The sequence below is a fragment of the Bactrocera neohumeralis genome, chromosome 3 (genome assembly GCF_024586455.1).
Source record: "Bactrocera neohumeralis isolate Rockhampton chromosome 3, APGP_CSIRO_Bneo_wtdbg2-racon-allhic-juicebox.fasta_v2, whole genome shotgun sequence".
In the NCBI taxonomy this organism is placed as follows: domain Eukaryota; kingdom Metazoa; phylum Arthropoda; class Insecta; order Diptera; family Tephritidae; genus Bactrocera; species Bactrocera neohumeralis.
In genome coordinates this window covers 49,289,096-49,306,568 of record NC_065920.1, presented here as the reverse complement: position 1 = coordinate 49,306,568, position 17,473 = coordinate 49,289,096, and the positions used below count along the sequence as shown (strand labels likewise).

Here is a 17,473-nt window from a genome sequence, read left to right as displayed (position 1 = left end):
ATTTTAAATAAAAAAAAAAAAAAAAATTATTTTTGTTTTAAAAGTTGATTGAAACGGTTTATGAAACGGATCTTAATGCTTATCGCATAAAGGTAACATTAAAATGTCGAAAAATTAGGCATCGCCGAAGTGATTTAAAAAATTCAACGGTAAAATATTTTAACCTTTTCTGGCCTTTCAATATACATACATATACGAGTCTAAAAGACGAAGATACTAAAAAGTGTATTACTAGGGTAGCCAAGTAATTTAATTTCGAAAAGGTCTGCGGAAACCTATTTAGACCGGAACAGTACGGTAAATATCATTTTGCCCATCTCCATATGAGATGAGAGGTTCGATCTCAAAACGCCTTCTCTCAAAATTCCAATTTATATTTCCCCAGTGGTTTCATAAAATGTTGCATTGATTGTTCCAGCATATTGAAAGCGATCACTAATGCACATCCGTTTAATTTGTCGTTCTTGACGAGGTTTTACTGTTTTCGGACGTCCACTGCTTTTTTTTCGAGCTAATCAATTAAAATACGTATAAGCTATTTGACCTTTGGATAATTTATTTTATATAAAGCTACGATTTCTGCATTCTTTTTTGTTGACCCCACTATGTTCAACTTTACGTGTTTTCGCAACTTATTCAAAAGAAAATACCGCAATTTTCTTGATACGGTTTTAATATAATATCATTAAAAGCTGATATAGTAATTGAATACAATTATTTTTCGTTTTAATCATAGTTATATTTTTAGTTCAGTTTAGCTTGATATTTTCTAAAAAATTTTCCTCATACGCTTGATACTTAATATAATAATAGCTGGTATAGTGATTGAATACAATTATTTTTCGTTTTAATCATAGTTATATTTTTTTAGTTTTTTATTTTTATTTTTCATTTATATACATATATATATTTTTATTTTTCATTTATATATATCTTTTCTCTTACTTTTTTATAGTTTTTTTTTATTATTCATTTTTCTATGTATTTTTCTCTTACTTTTTTCCATCACCACATTGGCGAAGCTCTCTACATTCAGTCCAAATCTATTCCCATCGATTCGGTATCGCTTTATGTAGAAACCTAAAACATGTAGGCGTACAGAGACGCTAAAAATCTTGAGCTTGCTATGCATTTTATCTACTACAGTCAAACGCGCTCTAAACTTAGACTAATTTGTGCTCTTTCAGGTCACAAAATTCAATTAGAATAACAAATATATATACACATTTACACACACAAAATTTTATTGAAATTTAAATAAGCTTCTCCACAATTAAAGCATGAAACGAACACGATCCCCACTTATTTGCGTTTGTAATGAAAATCCCTCCACCAGATAAATGATAAAAAAAAACTTAACTGACAACTGTGTACTTTAATAGTTATAATACTTTTTTAAAGCAACAAATTTTGCAATCAAATTTTTCAAGAACAATGAACAAAAAATCAAGGTTGTTTACGACGAGACCCACACTTTTCATAAAAGGTACATAAATACTCGTATAAGTACATATATGTATGTAATACTTTCCTAAAAAACTTAAGTAATTACTTTTGCATTGTAAAATATTTATAACTATTTATCTGTAAGTCTATATATATACAACATTTAGTATATGTATGATTGTAGACCCCGAGCTCATTTGCGTATACCAAAGCGGAGAGAAAAGTAAAATCAACAACTATAACAAATATGTTGCAATAATGCTTAGTACTTATTGGGTATCCTAATTACACTAAATACTAACTTTTACAAGAAATCGTGACATTTTTTTGTGCAAACAAATAGGTAGCATGCATATTTCTTGCGCACAAGTGTATGTATAGTTAGTTAGCTGCGCGTACACTGCGTAGCACTACCCAAAGGTATACACTTACACTCATATATACTACATACTAATGTCTTTCAATACGAAGAAGTCTTAGCAAATTTTTATAAAAATATTTATTATACGCGTGTTTGTATGTATGTGTTGTATTCTTTTCTTTTTGATAATAACGAAAGAAGTATGTGAAGCAAACTTTTAATTAGCAATACACTTTTCTATGAAACTGTCTACATGTTAAGCATAAAATCTTAGAGCTAACTCTTACTGAAATCTTAACTTACTAAGTATTAGCAAACTACTTAAAAAATACTATTTAACAATAAGTTAGAGCTAAAGCGCGTCCTTTTCCAAAAATTACAAAAATATATATATATGAAAAAATATAAAACAAAACCAATCACAGCCGAAAAAGGATACCAAAGACGAATTTAATTGACAAACTGTGGCAGTTAATAATATACATACATACACACTTAATGTATAGGGTGGGGAAAAGTACGCAACTAACTTATAAATTATTATGTATGTAAGCAGCATAGAAGTTGAATATTTTTGAAAATATTTTAAGACATTTTAAGACATTCAATTAAATATGGAGAAAAATTACACAAATGAAACAACCACACATACATGCATACAACTAATTGCACACCAACTTTTCACGTACACTGTATATTTTCAATTTAAAATACTTAAACATCGATGCTGAATTATGTATAATGCGCAGTCTCAAAATCATTTGCGAATTCAAATTAAAGTACGGCGTGTATGCAAAGTAAGATATGCCATTGATAAAAAATATATATAAATATATATATAATTTTTATATATGATTGTTGTTGCTAGTTTAATAAATATATGATTGCATAGGCAAAATGAATAAGTGAAACGGAATAATTTAGATTAAAACTGTTATCAGCATACTTATAAAAATAAAATAGTGTTGAAAAAGAAATTCTACGAACTGATTTCCACAAAGCTACTGTTAGGCGGTACACTTGTTTAAATAATACACAACAAGCACAGGCTCCAATTAATCAATAATTAAGTTTATGTTAGTTACAGGGTGTCAAATGCGTACAATGTGTGACTTAAAAATTAGAAACTATTATTCACAAATGTTTTCGAAAAACATGTTTCATCTTTTTGATTATTATTTTGTGCTTGATACAAATATTTGTCTGTGGAAATAATAAAGTTTAGATTAGTTACGAGGGCTGCTAAATATATATTTCTGGCCTAATAATGAAAATAGGAATATTTATCAACGAAAATGGTTTTATTGTTTTTCAAAATATTCTCCATTAAGATTTATACACTTTTCATGCGCTCAAACCAATTTTCGAAGCATTTTTTTCACTCCGATTGAGACACCTCCAAAACATGGTTTTTGAATGCTTCAATAGCATCTTCTGGCGACGAAAATCGTTGACCACGCATTATTTTCTTGATGTGTGGGAATAAAAAGAAGTCATTGGGTGCCAAGTCAGGGCTGGACGGCGGATGACCCATCAATTCGACGTTTTGGCCGGTCAAAAAGGCGCTGGTTTGAGCCGATGTGTGAGAGCTCGCATTGTCATGGTGCACAATGATTCGTCTTCTCTTGTTCGTTTTTCGAATTTCTCCGAAGACTTCAGGCAAACAAATGGTGGTGTACCACTCAGAATTGACCGTCCTACGTTGCTCAAGCGGAACAGTCGCCACATGACCAGTTTTGCCGAAGAAACAGGCGACCATTTGCTTCGAAGTGCTTCTTCCACGAACAACTTTCGTTGGATTTGGCTCGTCTTGGAAGACCCACACGGTCGATTGCTGTTTTGTTTCGGGCTCATACGCATAGATCCATGATTCGTCACCTTTGACGATCTTATAAACGTCTTTTGAAGCACCGCGATCGTATTTTTCCAGCATTTCTTTACACCAATCAACACGAGCCTTTTTCTGAGCGATTGTTAAATTGTGCGGGATTCAACGAGAACAAACCTTTTTTACGGCCAGGTATTCATGCAATATCGAATGTATGCTGGTGGGAGAAATGCATATGCATGCCTCTATCTGAAGGTATGTTACATGACGGTCTTGCATTATCAGTTCACGAACGGCATCGATGATTTCTGGCACAACGGCTGTTTTTGGACAATCTTCACGGAATTCGTCTTTGAGAGCGTCGGCCACGATTGAATTCGTTGTACCAGTTTTTCACAGTGCTATAGGATGGTGCTTCATAGCCATACAAAGATTTTAGTTCATCGATGCACTCTTGTCGTGATAATCCACGTCGAAAGTTGTGAAAAATGATCGCACGAAAATGTTCACGAGTTAATTCCATTTTTTGGCCGAGATGAATATTTTAATTCCCTGTAAATAAAACAATTCACGATTAAATGACAAAACGTTCTGAGTGATGTTATGCTAAAAAATGTCAAACTTTCCAATGGAAATGTCAGATTGCACCTAGCAACACTTAGTGTTGCCTAGGCCAGAAATATATATAGCAGCCTCCGTATTATTCTATTACTTATTATTATTAATATAATATATGCTATCCCTTAAGTGGGACCAAATTGGACACAGCGTGCTAACTTTTACTGAAATCGGTTCAGTAGTTTAGAAATTTATCCCGAACAAAAGTGGGCAAGTAATTTTTTATATAGGTATCCATCGATTTATAAGCATAAATAAACTTGCTAATATTTTTTTTACAGAAAAATAAATTCGAAACTGAAATACAGACAAGATATTGATAAGTAACAACTAAATGTCAAGGATGCCAAGTCAAAACATTTTGTTTTTTTTAAAACCAGCATAAAATTGCACGAACAAAATATTTTTTTTAGAATTAATATAACTCACATATTGACTGTTTAACTATATTCGGGATTTTCTTTTTCAAAATTTAATTTAATTTAGGAAAGACTTGTACAATAGCATTATTCATAATATTACACACGTGAAGCTTTAACATTTTCCGATCTCAAAGGCAATCAAGCCAATTTTTAATACCCTATTCTGATGTGAACCGCATTCCAGCGAGTACGTTCTGCATCGACCGGAACAAATGGTAGTCAGAACAGGCAAGGTCTGTGTTTTAAGGCGGGTGAGGCAAAATTTCCAAATAATTCCTGACGGATCTTGCAAAATGAGACCAAACGTTCTCATGATGGTTTTTGATTTGGTTGCGTAGCGAGATTTCGGATATGATTTTGTGTGTCTAGGGTTGACGTAATATATAAATTTTTCACCACCAGTCACTATCGAAAATCACCACTTTTAAATCGTGTAAATAAATTTTGGATATTCGCTTAACTAGGCAGGATCATCAGAAACTTACGCAATTAATAAGTTTATTGAGTAGAACGGTACAGCTTTTAATTTTGCTGGTAATATATAATTGAATATAAATTATATCATATATGAACTCATTACGGCGTTAATTGAGCTCAAATTTGAGTTGCGAAAATTGAAATTTCAACTGATTGCAAATTTAGTAACTATTTTTACCATTTTTTAGATGAAAGGTGCTAAAATTATTTAATTGTAAAGTTGAAATTTTCAATATATTTTTTGCTTGAGCGTCTTATAATGCTGCACTTCACTTTTTAAAAACGAGTTTGACATCATTTCATTAGAATAATTAAAAGCAATACAACCGAATTTCAGTGATTTTTATTAACTAATAAGTTAGCATTTAAACAGGGTCCAAAGTAGAGTAAATTTTTAATATTTCTGAATATAAATGAACCACATTTTATTTAATTGATAATTAGAATGTTATTTCGAAAGTTGTAAGATTTTATGAAAGTAGACTATACAATGACACCCTGTAAATTTTTTTTTTACTTTTTCTGTATCTTTTGTTACTGCAAAATGGCGTATGGAACTTATCACGAATATGTCGAATTTGCACAGAAAATAAAATAATTTCCAAAAGGTGTATTTAAAACATATATAACTGTATATGTTAACATAAAGGTTAGTAAATAAAGCGCATACGATGGAGTGTACACGGAAAATATTAATTGTTTTGCAATAAGTAAGTAATTTTTAGGATATTTGAAAACCTCTAACCGAATAATAGGTTAGAACTAGACAGAGTGTTAATTAATTGTTATGATTTGCACGAATCAGTCATTCCAATTAAGGATAACAGTTTGGAAAACTGTTTGTGAAAATAAGAAATGTTTAGAAATAAATACACATTAAAAGAGAATTAAACCTGCGCTACAAATAATGCAATTTATTTTTAATGAAATCAATTGTTAAACTAATTCATTTGAGCCTAACTACACTGCACATACAAAATACAAAAAATTATTTAAAAACCTGAAGAATTAAAAACCCAACCCACCATAAAAATAACTATAAACAGCTGACAATTCATAAGTTTTTACAAACACCTAAGCATCCCGCCATAATTTTGACACTTCAGTGTTTTATTTGACATATCCACTGTTGAGCTTATAATTTTTATTGTTTTTAATTACGTAATAAATAGCTTATTTGATAATTAATTAAAAAAATAAAAATGTATGGCTAATTTGATATTATTAAATTTTAAATAATTTTTTTTTTTTTGTTTGAAATAAAGCAGAAATAAAAAAGGAAATACAAAACAAAGGTACCAAATACTAAATTGCATGTAAAAAAAATTAAAAGCATAAAACTAAAACCAAATACAGACAATTAATTATAACTTAATTTAAAATATAAGTATAAAATTAAAATGGCAAATATGTTGTAATGCATACAAGGTCTGTTGTCGATCGATCGTTATTGACAGACAAAAAACTGTTTCGTCACATTGACGATAATTAAAACAAGAAATATTAAAATAATTTAACTAAAGGTATTAGCATAAAATTAGTTTATGAAATTGATGAAAAGAATAAGAAGTGAGAAAAAAATTAATTAAGAAAATAAAAAAAGAGAAATAAGAATAAAGATTTTCTTTTTGGAAAAAATATAACGCAATAAATCGTATTGTTTTCTTTGTTTCCAACTTTACGGGGGGATTTCTCAAATTACGGAGGAGCTCAATTCGTTAGGCTGTGTTCAAACTAGTGAATTTTTTTTCGTATTAATAACAGCTTCTCTATTGGTGCTTAGACGGAGTCTACACCCGTAGACCTCTGTTGCTAATTAGCGGAAAATCCTCTTCTGGTGTTGCTGAGTCGGATAAATTCTTGCATTCCTTTTCAAATCAAGTTCTGAAATTCTTGTACGTTTTTTGTACACGGGTCACAAAAAAGTTTTTGATTAGCTAATTTTTATCATAGATATGGTAACTGGCAGAAATCAGCTAATACGAGTACATGTGACAAAAAAGTACCCGGAGGGTGTAAATAAAATGCAAAATATTTAATATTCATCAATAGTTATTTTGTCGCCTTCAAAATCCCCAGCAAATGTAATACACTTTTGCCAACGATTTTTCCAGTCCTCGAAACTATTTTCTTAAGCACTTTTTGAAATGGTCTTCAGCTCCTTAAGCAAATTTTGTTTTATCTCCTCGATTGACTGAAAACGGGTTCCATTTCGATTGCTTGTTGAGTTGCTTGTCAAACCCATAAACTCATCATCAAACTCATGTCTAATAGGCAGTTATAACGTTCTCCATGCATGTGGTATCGGAATTTGCACGATTAATATATGGCATATCCAAAGAAATCTGTTTACGGTATTCTTTAAAAAAAAAATCAGCTTTTTTAGGACAAGTCGAGCAAGAACCCCATTCACACCCAAAATATCCACCAAAATCATTCGAACGGACTCGCGAGAGATGTCAAGCTCTCTTGCCATCTCTCTAACACTTGCCTGACGGTTTTCAAGCACCATATACTTACTTCACTTTTTAAGCTTTTTCATCGGTTGTCTTCAGTTCTTGATAAAACTGAATCACCTTAAGCCTATTCCAACATTCACAACGATTCCGCATACGAAATTTGGTTAGAAATACAAAAATTTAAGACAAACTCTTTGTTCGGTATTTTTGTACTCTTGCAATCAGTTGCTACAGAGTATTTTAGTTTTGTTCACCTAACGGTTGTACGTGTCACCTAAAACTACTCGAGATACATAGATATAGGGTATGAATATATAAATAATCAGGATGACGAGAAAAGTTGAAATCCGGGGACTGTCCATCTGTCCGTCCATCTGTCCGTACAAGCTGTATTTTGAGTAAAACTTGAGATATTTTGATGAAACTTGGTATGTGGGTTCCTTGGTTCAAAAAAAAAATTACTAAAGAACTTCCATCGAAAGTGTGAAAATGGATGAAATCGAAAGATAACCCCGCCCACTTCCCATATAACGGTACTGTTAAAAACTACTAGAAGCGCGATTAATCAATAACTAAATACGACAGAGACTTTAAATTTTACCTCCAAGATGGTATGAAAAGGCTTTATGAGAGCCGGTGTGAAAATTGGACAATGTGATTTGGTAAATTCCATATCTCGGAACCCTACCAACCGATTTCGGCTAAGGTAAAGTACGTATCATTTTAAGAACATTCCCAGTTACAGTGTGAAACTATGCAAAACCGGACTACAACCACGCCTACTTCTCTTATAACACAATTTAAAATTCCATCTGAATATTTCACTTTCCAGTACAAAAATCGAGAATTAATTAATATTAGTATGGCACCTTTGGACCAACATCAGAACACCTCTACATCGTCAAATCTCAGTGGATCCCGTTGTACCATAGATACCATAGTCTACGTCAACGTATACAGCCACCACACATACGTTTACTCAGTGCCTTTATGAAAGTATTACACCGCCGATCTTCACAGCCACCGCATCTTCGATAAATACTATGCCTTCAACTTCATTATAGTCGCGACCAACAGCTAACGTTATATTATCTGCTTACAATATCAAGAAAAAATCAAGAAGACGCCTATATTCGCTTAGTCAATTGCAGCATGCAACTACTAAAATTTCGAAAACACTCAACGTCTGCTTAAAGGGTGCGGCTAGAGAGGCAGTGCATGTTTCTACCGTTATGAACACTTTGCGATTTCGATTCGGCCATCCAGAATTACTCATCAAATGTCAGTTGCGCCAAGTACGGGAGATAACATTTATATCAGGATCTGCCGTCGACAAAATGTATAACTTCTCCGTCAAGGTAGAAGACTTACAGATATATCTCACAATTAAAGATTTCAGCACACGGCTTAGTAGAGTACAGTAGATATAATATATACAGTACAAGACAGTGGGCGGACTCATTCAAAGGAAATTATATTTCCACCATGCCATATTAGATACTACATCTTCGATTGTGAAATCTGCACAAGCGGATGTCAAAAGTATTAAACTGTTACACGAGCCACCGAGAAGAATGTCAAAATGTCAAAGTTGCACCTAGACCAACCAAAGACCATACATTACTCAGTTGTATATGTATACAGCCAGTGCAAAGAAAAAAACAAAAAATGATACTTAAAATAGTTCCAGTTACAGTGCATAGTCACAAAGCTCGTGTTAGGACTTTCGCTCTACTAAATGAAGATTCATCGGTAACTATGATCGATTGAGCAGCTTGGAATAAAGAGACACCCAAGCAGAGCATTCCCTACAGTAGATGGATGGAAGAGCTGCTACTGATAACGCAACTATCAAATTCAAATTAATGGTAAACGCGAAATTAATGGTGCGCGAATCGTAGCGTTACGAGCCACTGCCCGAATGTATATGCCAAGTGTGGAACAAGTGGCGCTGTCAGTTGAAAAATGTCTTGAATTTTCGAGTAACTCATCACTATTTTGCCCGTGGACCGCCTGCCAAAGTGCAACTTCATATTTTCGTAGATACCAGTGGTTTATTTGCAGTCGTAGTCTACTTGGTAGCAAAGTATACAGATAACAAAGTTTGCGTCGTACTCGTATGTGGCAAAACGAGGTGCGCTCCACTAAAACCAATGACAATTCTGAGCCTTAAATTGCAAGCAGCCGTCTTAGGAACACAACTACTAGAAACTATTAAAGATCATTCAGTTGCAGCCAAAAAGCGATTGAAGTGGAGCGATCCCAAAATTGTTCTGAATTGAATTAGATTAGGAACGCGTTGCTACAAACCATTTCTAGCACATCGAGTCATAGAAATTCTTCCCGCTAGAGACTGGCGTTGGATACTGTCAGAAGATAACGTTGCTAATGAGACAACAAGACCAAATACAGCATTCGATAATCACCTGACTTCGCGAAGGCTAAATGGACTGTCATTTTGAATGGAAGTAGAAGAAGCCTGTCCTGCAACTTAAGGAATCTCTAATCTGTTAAAGCGGTCAGTCGCTTCGACGCTGCCAGCTGGCTTCTCAATCGGATGATATATCAGAACGTGGAACCGACGATATGTGAGGTTTGGCAAGATACTAAGTGCCGAACATAAGACGTACTGTAAAGAAGGTGTTACAGCCAGGGGCGGCAGCAGATTACAAGTGAAACATAAATCATAGAATTGAAATTCCCAAACATATTGAAACTGAACCATGATTCAATTATGGAAGGTAGTGTCGATATGGAGCGATCTTCTTCTTACAAAAGAAGTGTTTGTATTCATAATGTCAAAATCAGTTGTAATTAAGAAACGAACGCAATCGCAGTGATGGAAATAATTTCAAAATGAAAAGGAATGCCGAATCGTTTAACAACAAACTGTTATTCGAACACGAGCGGCTCTGTCGTTTCGTCTATCTTCGTCGTACCCTCGCCTCCAAAAATCTAGATCCAAAATCTTCAATTAAAATTATTGTTGTTAGGAGTGTGGTTAAAAATGCTAGACCTATTTAATCATAATCAGCGCTTAATCACAGTATTTGATTTTATTATTAAATTATCAAACATACTGATATATACAACCATAAAGTTGGACTCTAAATGGTGGCGAGGAGAAGGTCTGGACTAATTGCATTTACATTTGATATTAAACTAAATTAGGTTAGAGAACATGTTCCACGCAATTTTATTAAAATGACTCAAATATTAACAAATGATCTCGGCATACAGTCCATAAGATTCCCCGAACCATATGTTCACTTAATTTTGCAAAGTCATCTTATGTACATATTTACCATATATACGTTATACTTGTAAAGTCAACAGGAATATTAGGCAATGAGAATTAATACAATCTTGATCCGATATTAACCACTTTTAGCACATTATTATTAAAAAATATTTTCCGTATATATGTAAGTAGTCATTAATAAGTACTGATCCTTCTTCTTCTTCTTTACTGCCGTAGACACCGCTTACGCGGTTATAGCCGGATTAACAACAGCGCGCCAGTCGTTTCTTCTTTTCGCAAGGTGGCGCCAATTGGAGACTTCAAGCGAAGCCAGGTCCTTCTCCACCTGTGCCTGTATCGAATACTTTCAGAGCTGGAATGTTTTCGTTCATTCGGACGACATGACCTAGCCAGCGTAGTCGCTGTCTTTTAATTTGCTGAACTATGTCAATGTCGTCGTATATCTCATACAGCTCATCGTTCCATCGACTGCGGTATTCGCCGTGGACAACGCGCAAAGGACCATAACTCTTTTGCAGAACCTTTCTCTCGAAAACTCGTAACGTCGACTCATCAGCTGTTGTCATCATCCATGCCTCTGCACCATATAGCAGGACGGAAATAATGAGTTTGGTTTTTGTCGAGAGGACTTTCCTTCTCAATTGCCTACACAGTCTGAAGTAGCACCTATTGGCAAGAGTTATACTGTGTTGTAATGGGTTGTCAAAAAGTCTTGCGGTATTTTTATAGAATTTTTTTTTTTTATTGAAATTGAAATGAATTTTTGATGACTCATGCCCAGCTCTATGAGGGTCTCTTTCGACCAATTCAGCGATTTTATCGCAATTTTCGAGGACAGGTCTTCCGGAGCGTGGCGCATCTTCGACCACCTCTACACCAGAACGAAAACGTTGAAACCATCGTTGTGCGGTGGAAATGGAAACTGTATCGGGTCCATAAACTGCACAAATTTTATTGGCGGCTTGAGATGCATTTTTGCCTTTATCGTAGTAGTACTGTAAAATATGCCGTATTTTCTCTTTATTTTGCTCCATGTTTGCGACTATAACTCACGAACGACTTAAAAGAATCGACAATCAATCAAACAGCACGTGAAATGAGCTTTCCAAAAAGGTATAGCATGACCCGATGCGACGAATAAAACTAGAACTACGCGCTTTCAGCGCCAACTAGCGAAAATACGGCAAGACTTTTTTGACAACCTATTATTTCGTGGCCGACATTGTTGTTGCTGTTAATATTGGTTCCAAGATAAACGAAATTACCTAGAACTTCGAAGTTATGACTGTCAACAGTGACGTGGGAGGCTAGTAGTGAATGCGGCGACTGTTTGTTTGATGACAGGATATCCTTATATTTGTTAAATGGGATCTTGAAACGTTATAGTCCGATTTTATCCATTTTCAACTATCGGGTGATTTTTTAAAGCTCTTCCGTATCAATTTGCAAAATGTTCATTATAATTTCATAATAAATAAATAAATGACAAATTAATTTCAAAACACAATATTGTATTTCTTAAACTTTAACGTGACTAAAGGCGTTAAATCGCATGATCTTGGTGCGCCAACTTACGGGTCATTTCTTTGAATTGTTCTCCGTTGTTTTCCCTCAAAATGGCCATTTGAAAAATGTCAACCGTTCAGTTCTTCCATTTTTGAGAGTTTGTTAGCATCGAACGATAGCGATCGCCATTCACCGTAACGTTGCGTCCAACAGCATCTTTGAAAAATACGGTCGTAAGATTATCCAAACTGCATTTTTCACAACAAAATGCGTAACGTCAATAAATAGAGAAAGTTCAAATTGTATATAAAGAAATGTATAATGTTTATATGTACATATAAATATAACCAAGTGAAATTTCACCTTGTCTTTGTAAATTGATCTTTTTTTATCTTTTGACATATTTGACACAACAGTTGTATTTTTAAAATAACTGATTGTAAAGCCGCATTCACATACAACTTTCTTCACTTTGCGTGAGAGTTCAAATTAGAGATAAGATTATCCCTGCTTCACAACAACTGCGTCATAAATAGAGAAATGTATAATGTTTATATGTATAAATATAAAATGTTGTCTTTGTAAATTGATTTTTTATCTTTTACGTATTTGAGTTGCTTACAAAAAAAAGACGACAGTCGATTAATATCTATGGTAATGTCTATAAATGAAGTGTCAGTATATTCAAAATGACAAACCAGAACTTTTTGAATTTTGTTACCTGCTAACTATCAGGTCACAAATTTTAAGCAATATTTTGTGACTAAGGAGTACAGACTGGGTAGTGAATAGTAACTAGTCACATATTGAGACTTTACCTCAAAATGTCTCAAAGAATGACGAGAGACTGCTTATTGAAATGCGTTATATTTGTTATTAAAATTTGTATACAAATAGCTAAACATTGTATATTTATGTTTCTATACTATCACTAATACTGCTACAGACCATTTTACATTTATTTTATATTAATTTGTGAATTTTTACAAAATGAGGCGAATTCGAAGGCATCCATTTGTTTTTTGCCTCTTTATTTTGCTAATAATACTAAATGAGAACACCTTATAATATACAAATATATGTTGTCTAGGATATGGCAACGACGTCATTCATTTCGCCGCGGTATTTTGTTTGTCGCTTTGTATTTAGTATAGCTTGAATTTATTTTTATTAATACTTGAAATTTGTCCTAAATATGGATGAATTTAGTGAACAGTTAATTTGTAAAGTGCAGACGCATCCCTACCTTTATGATGACCAACATAAAGAATACAAAAACCTAAACGCCAAGGAGCAAACATGGAGGAAAATTGGAGAGGAATTAAAAATGTCGCGTAAGTAAGAGCTCTAGTCCAAAATGATGCCATAAACTTACGCGGGAAGTTAAAGTCTATTAATGTACATATCAACTTTTTATTTATTTTCAGCTATTAAAGTTAAGGCAAGATGGAAGAATTTACGAGACTCCTACGTTAAGTACAAAAATCAACTGAATAAAGTTAAGGACACCGCCGAACAGGAAGCTCTCAATAATCGCTATTTGAAAGTTCGATACTTAACATTCTTAGATGAAACCTTAGCTCGACGTTCACTGTCCCATGTACATGTAAAACCCGAAAGCAGCGCCCCATCGCCACCCATGAAACGTGCGACTAGTTATGATAATGACGTACGGAACAATAAAAAGGCCAAAATGGAGAGGGTGAAAAAGAAAAGTTCAAATAAAATTCGTTCCACTTTGAATGCTCTAACTACAAAACGGCGTCATGAAAAGCCGTACAAGAAAGAAGCTCAACCAATTGAAGAAAGTACGCCATTGGTACACAATGCAAAAGTAGAAAGCTTTAATATATCACCTGAAAACTGCCTTGAAATTTCCACCACAAACGGCATGGCAACAAAGGACGGTACAGATTCTGGCACTAAATCAAATTACGCTGACTTGATGTCGAATCACTTCGAAGAAAAGCGGCAATGTCAAGCTCAAATTGTGAGCGGGGGAAGCGATGCAGTGGACCATTTGTTTAGCAGCTATGCACATACATTCCGAACTCTACCGTTGCGCCAACAAGTAAACATAAAAGTTGAAATGGCAAAACTTTTCGCCATTGCCGAAATAGAGAGTTTACCGTAGGAAATACAAAATACTTTGTTGTTGTGCAAATCAACATTTTTCTTTATTGTTTTGTATGTAAGTGAAGTATTACTTTTAAAATAGTAAGTGTACACGTAATATGTATTGAATGTAAAATTATTTTTTTTTATGACTGCACATTTATTTCTTCGTTCTTTTCCTTACACTCGAATTCATAAAATTTAAATAATTTGCATAATAAAAATTAGAATTTTTATAGCAATGTAATATTGATTTAAATTTAAATTGTCTGCTAAAGAATTTGCAGTTATGGTAAGTTTGTTTTTATACACTGAACACGGCATATTAATTTCGCCACAAACGCCCGGAAGAAAACGTTGCAGACCCAATAAAATATTTATGTAAATTATCAGCGCAACAGGTGAGTCAAGCGATGCCTGTCCGTCTATCTTAATATATGCGAACTAGTTTCACGAGTTTTAAAGATATCGGTAAGAAAATTAAATGCAGTTAAACAAAATTTTTTACAGAACATTTTTATTACTGGCAAAAAGAACATTTACATTTTTGATTGACATTTAGTAAAACACACAATCATATAATAAAACGATCAAATATTGTCAGAAAATAATTAAAAAACTCAATTTAGAGCGCACTTATTCCCGAAAATTGAATTTTTAAGATGAACTTGTTTTCAAGAATTCTTTGAATACATTAAATTAAACGTGAGTAACATTACTAATCTATGCAGTAATTTAACAATGTTGCTTTATATTCATATAACTACATTTTAGAAATGTATGTATTAGTGAGTACTCCCAAAATGAGATGCAAAAATATAAAAATGAAACTCGAAAGAGTTCAATGTAATTAGTAAAAATGAATGTGAAAGGATTAAATTAAATTCTTTGCACTTGCTTCGAAAACTTTTTATGGCAACATGAGGCAGAATAGTATATATATTTCTGTTACATATTTAGATATGCATATATGACTTTTCCCCCCCCCCCTACAAAATTAATGGGCTTCTTCTTGACCTTTCTTCGCCGACCACTGCAAGTAATTTGATTGAGTGGCGGCTTCATATTCCTGTACCAAACAATCGACAACATCGCGTGAGTCGTCTAATTCAGACAAATCATCCTTGAATATATCTTCACGTCTAAATTGATCAAGAAAGGCACCACGTTTTTTAAGTTTATCATATTGTCCAAGCGCACGTTCAAAAAGCGAACAAATACTGGTATGGTTAGCAAGCATCAGGCCTGAAACCCGATGACTACTCTGCACGTATGGTGATGAACGTGATAGCGCTACTTGTATGCTCGCAGGTCCCCAAGGAATAAACTGTGCTAATTTGCGCTCTCGAATACGTTGTAGTGATTTATGCACCTGAGTAGGGTCTACTTCTCCCTAAACGCCAATACAAAATTATAATTAACAAATTCGATTAAAATAGTTCTATCTACATGTAAATTAGTAACTTACTTGTATTATATTCAAAATGGAAATATAACAATGATGGTTGGTTTTGTCAGGTCCCGTAGATACCATCATATTTTTTGGTTGTAATAGGCGACGCATAACATCCAACACTGTCGTTTTGCGTACATTAACCGTTTGCTGAAAAACATTTTCATTATTTTTTGTTTTCATTACATTTACATTATAGCCTTACATCATTATCTGTCGTCAATGGCGTATATCCCGTCATTAAGAAATGCAATTGGGGTGTTGGTATCAAAGGTGCTGTCAAACCAATCAGATTATTATTCATATAGGAAGGATAACGTAGTGTTGTGGTGCTGACAGACATAATAGTCGAAACTAAAGTGTTAATTTGTGTGAAGCTAGGATTTTGTATATGTAGTCGGTCAGTAGCAATGCGATTTAGTGCCGTATTATCGAGTACTACAACACAATCCGCACAGCTAGTTAGCCGACGCAGTGTCAACAACGAGTTATATGGCTGTACGACAACATCACTGATCTCGTCCTGATTTGGAAAAACACTGTATGTTTGTATCAGCTTTTTTGGAAAACGATCTGATAAACGTTCCATAATGTAAGAACCCATACCGGAACCAGTGCCACCAGCTATTGAGTGACAGAGCACAAAACCCTCCAAAGAATCGCTACCATCTGCTTCCCGATCGATGATATCAAAAACCTCCTCTTGCAGCTTTTCACCTTGACTATAACCGGAAGCCCAGTTATTGCCAGCGCCACCGCCATGCTTCGATAAATAAACATTCTCCGGATTATAAAGCTAGAATTAATGTAATACATTGTAAACAATTGCGAGCTTATAGATAAATATATGGCGAAACCTTTGCGTATGGTGAACTCATTATAGAATGAATGACGCGTGGTTCCAAATCCAATAACACAGCCCGGGGTATATAATGATCATCATCCGCCTGGTAGAAGAAAACATCTTTGCGATCTACACCATCGGTAGCAAAATCTTCCAACACACCACTTGGTGATATGCCGTGTTCGAGGCATAGACGCTTCCAAAACTCAAAACCAACTACAGGTAAACAACATAAAAATTATGACACATGAAGAAATATGCACTTGTATATAATAATATAAGTATAATTGCGCCAGAACCAGGAGCAGCCTTAACATATACATATCCGATACACACTTTGATTGCCGCATTGGCCCAATTGCAATGTAATTATCTCGCTCGGCATTGCTTCGATGATTAAACTGTCGACTTTTACATAAAATTTACATTTATATATGAAACACACAAGCTTGTTTCGCCTTAATTCACTTTGGGAACGAACAAAATTTTTAAATTTAATTGACAGAAGCTATTTAATGTTTTGATAGCATTTGCATACTTTGTTGTTTTCGGATTTTACGGCGAATTTATTATTGACAATTTGACAGTAGTAGGCCATGAAAAATTAATACAAAAAAAAAAGATTACTAAAAAATTGATTTATTTTATAATAAAAAAAACCTTATTTACAACTTTAACAATA

General features: G+C 33.9%; 2 protein-coding genes across 2 annotated transcripts; one reads left to right on the top strand and one right to left on the bottom strand.

Annotated features, from left to right (window-relative positions):
* Positions 1–13,483: 13,483 nt before the first annotated feature.
* LOC126754212 (uncharacterized) lies at positions 13,484–14,741 on the top strand. Its single transcript, XM_050466177.1, has 2 exons — positions 13,484–13,713; positions 13,807–14,741. Exons 1-2 carry the CDS (start codon positions 13,575–13,577, stop codon positions 14,511–14,513), a joined length of 846 nt encoding a protein of 281 aa, XP_050322134.1. The 5' UTR covers positions 13,484–13,574; the 3' UTR covers positions 14,514–14,741.
* On the bottom strand, positions 14,712–17,455 carry LOC126754210 (tubulin gamma-1 chain). The gene is made up of 5 exons (XM_050466174.1): positions 17,128–17,455; positions 16,805–17,007; positions 16,153–16,743; positions 15,963–16,097; positions 14,712–15,887 (listed from the first exon to the last, which is right to left on the bottom strand). Exons 1-5 carry the CDS (start codon positions 17,174–17,176, stop codon positions 15,492–15,494), a joined length of 1,374 nt encoding a protein of 457 aa, XP_050322131.1. The 5' UTR covers positions 17,177–17,455; the 3' UTR covers positions 14,712–15,491.
* Between the last annotated feature and the right edge of the window lie 18 nt (positions 17,456–17,473).

What these genes read in the sequence shown, in the direction of transcription:
- LOC126754212 (XM_050466177.1), top strand. Translation starts at nt 13,575, where the DNA reads ATGGATGAATTTAGTGAACAGTTAATTTGTAAAGTGCAGACGCATCCC. An exon ending in AGAGGAATTAAAAATGTCGC is followed by an intron (nt 13,714 to 13,806) that starts GTAAGTAAGAGC and finishes ATTTATTTTCAG; the next exon opens with CTATTAAAGTTAAGGCAAGA.
- LOC126754210 (XM_050466174.1), bottom strand. Translation starts at nt 17,176, where the DNA reads ATGCCGAGCGAGATAATTACATTGCAATTGGGCCAATGCGGCAATCAA. An exon ending in CATTGACGACAGATAATGAT is followed by an intron (nt 16,098 to 16,152) that starts GTAAGGCTATAA and finishes AATGTTTTTCAG; the next exon opens with CAAACGGTTAATGTACGCAA. An exon ending in CCATTTTGAATATAATACAA is followed by an intron (nt 15,888 to 15,962) that starts GTAAGTTACTAA and finishes ATTGGCGTTTAG; the next exon opens with GGAGAAGTAGACCCTACTCA.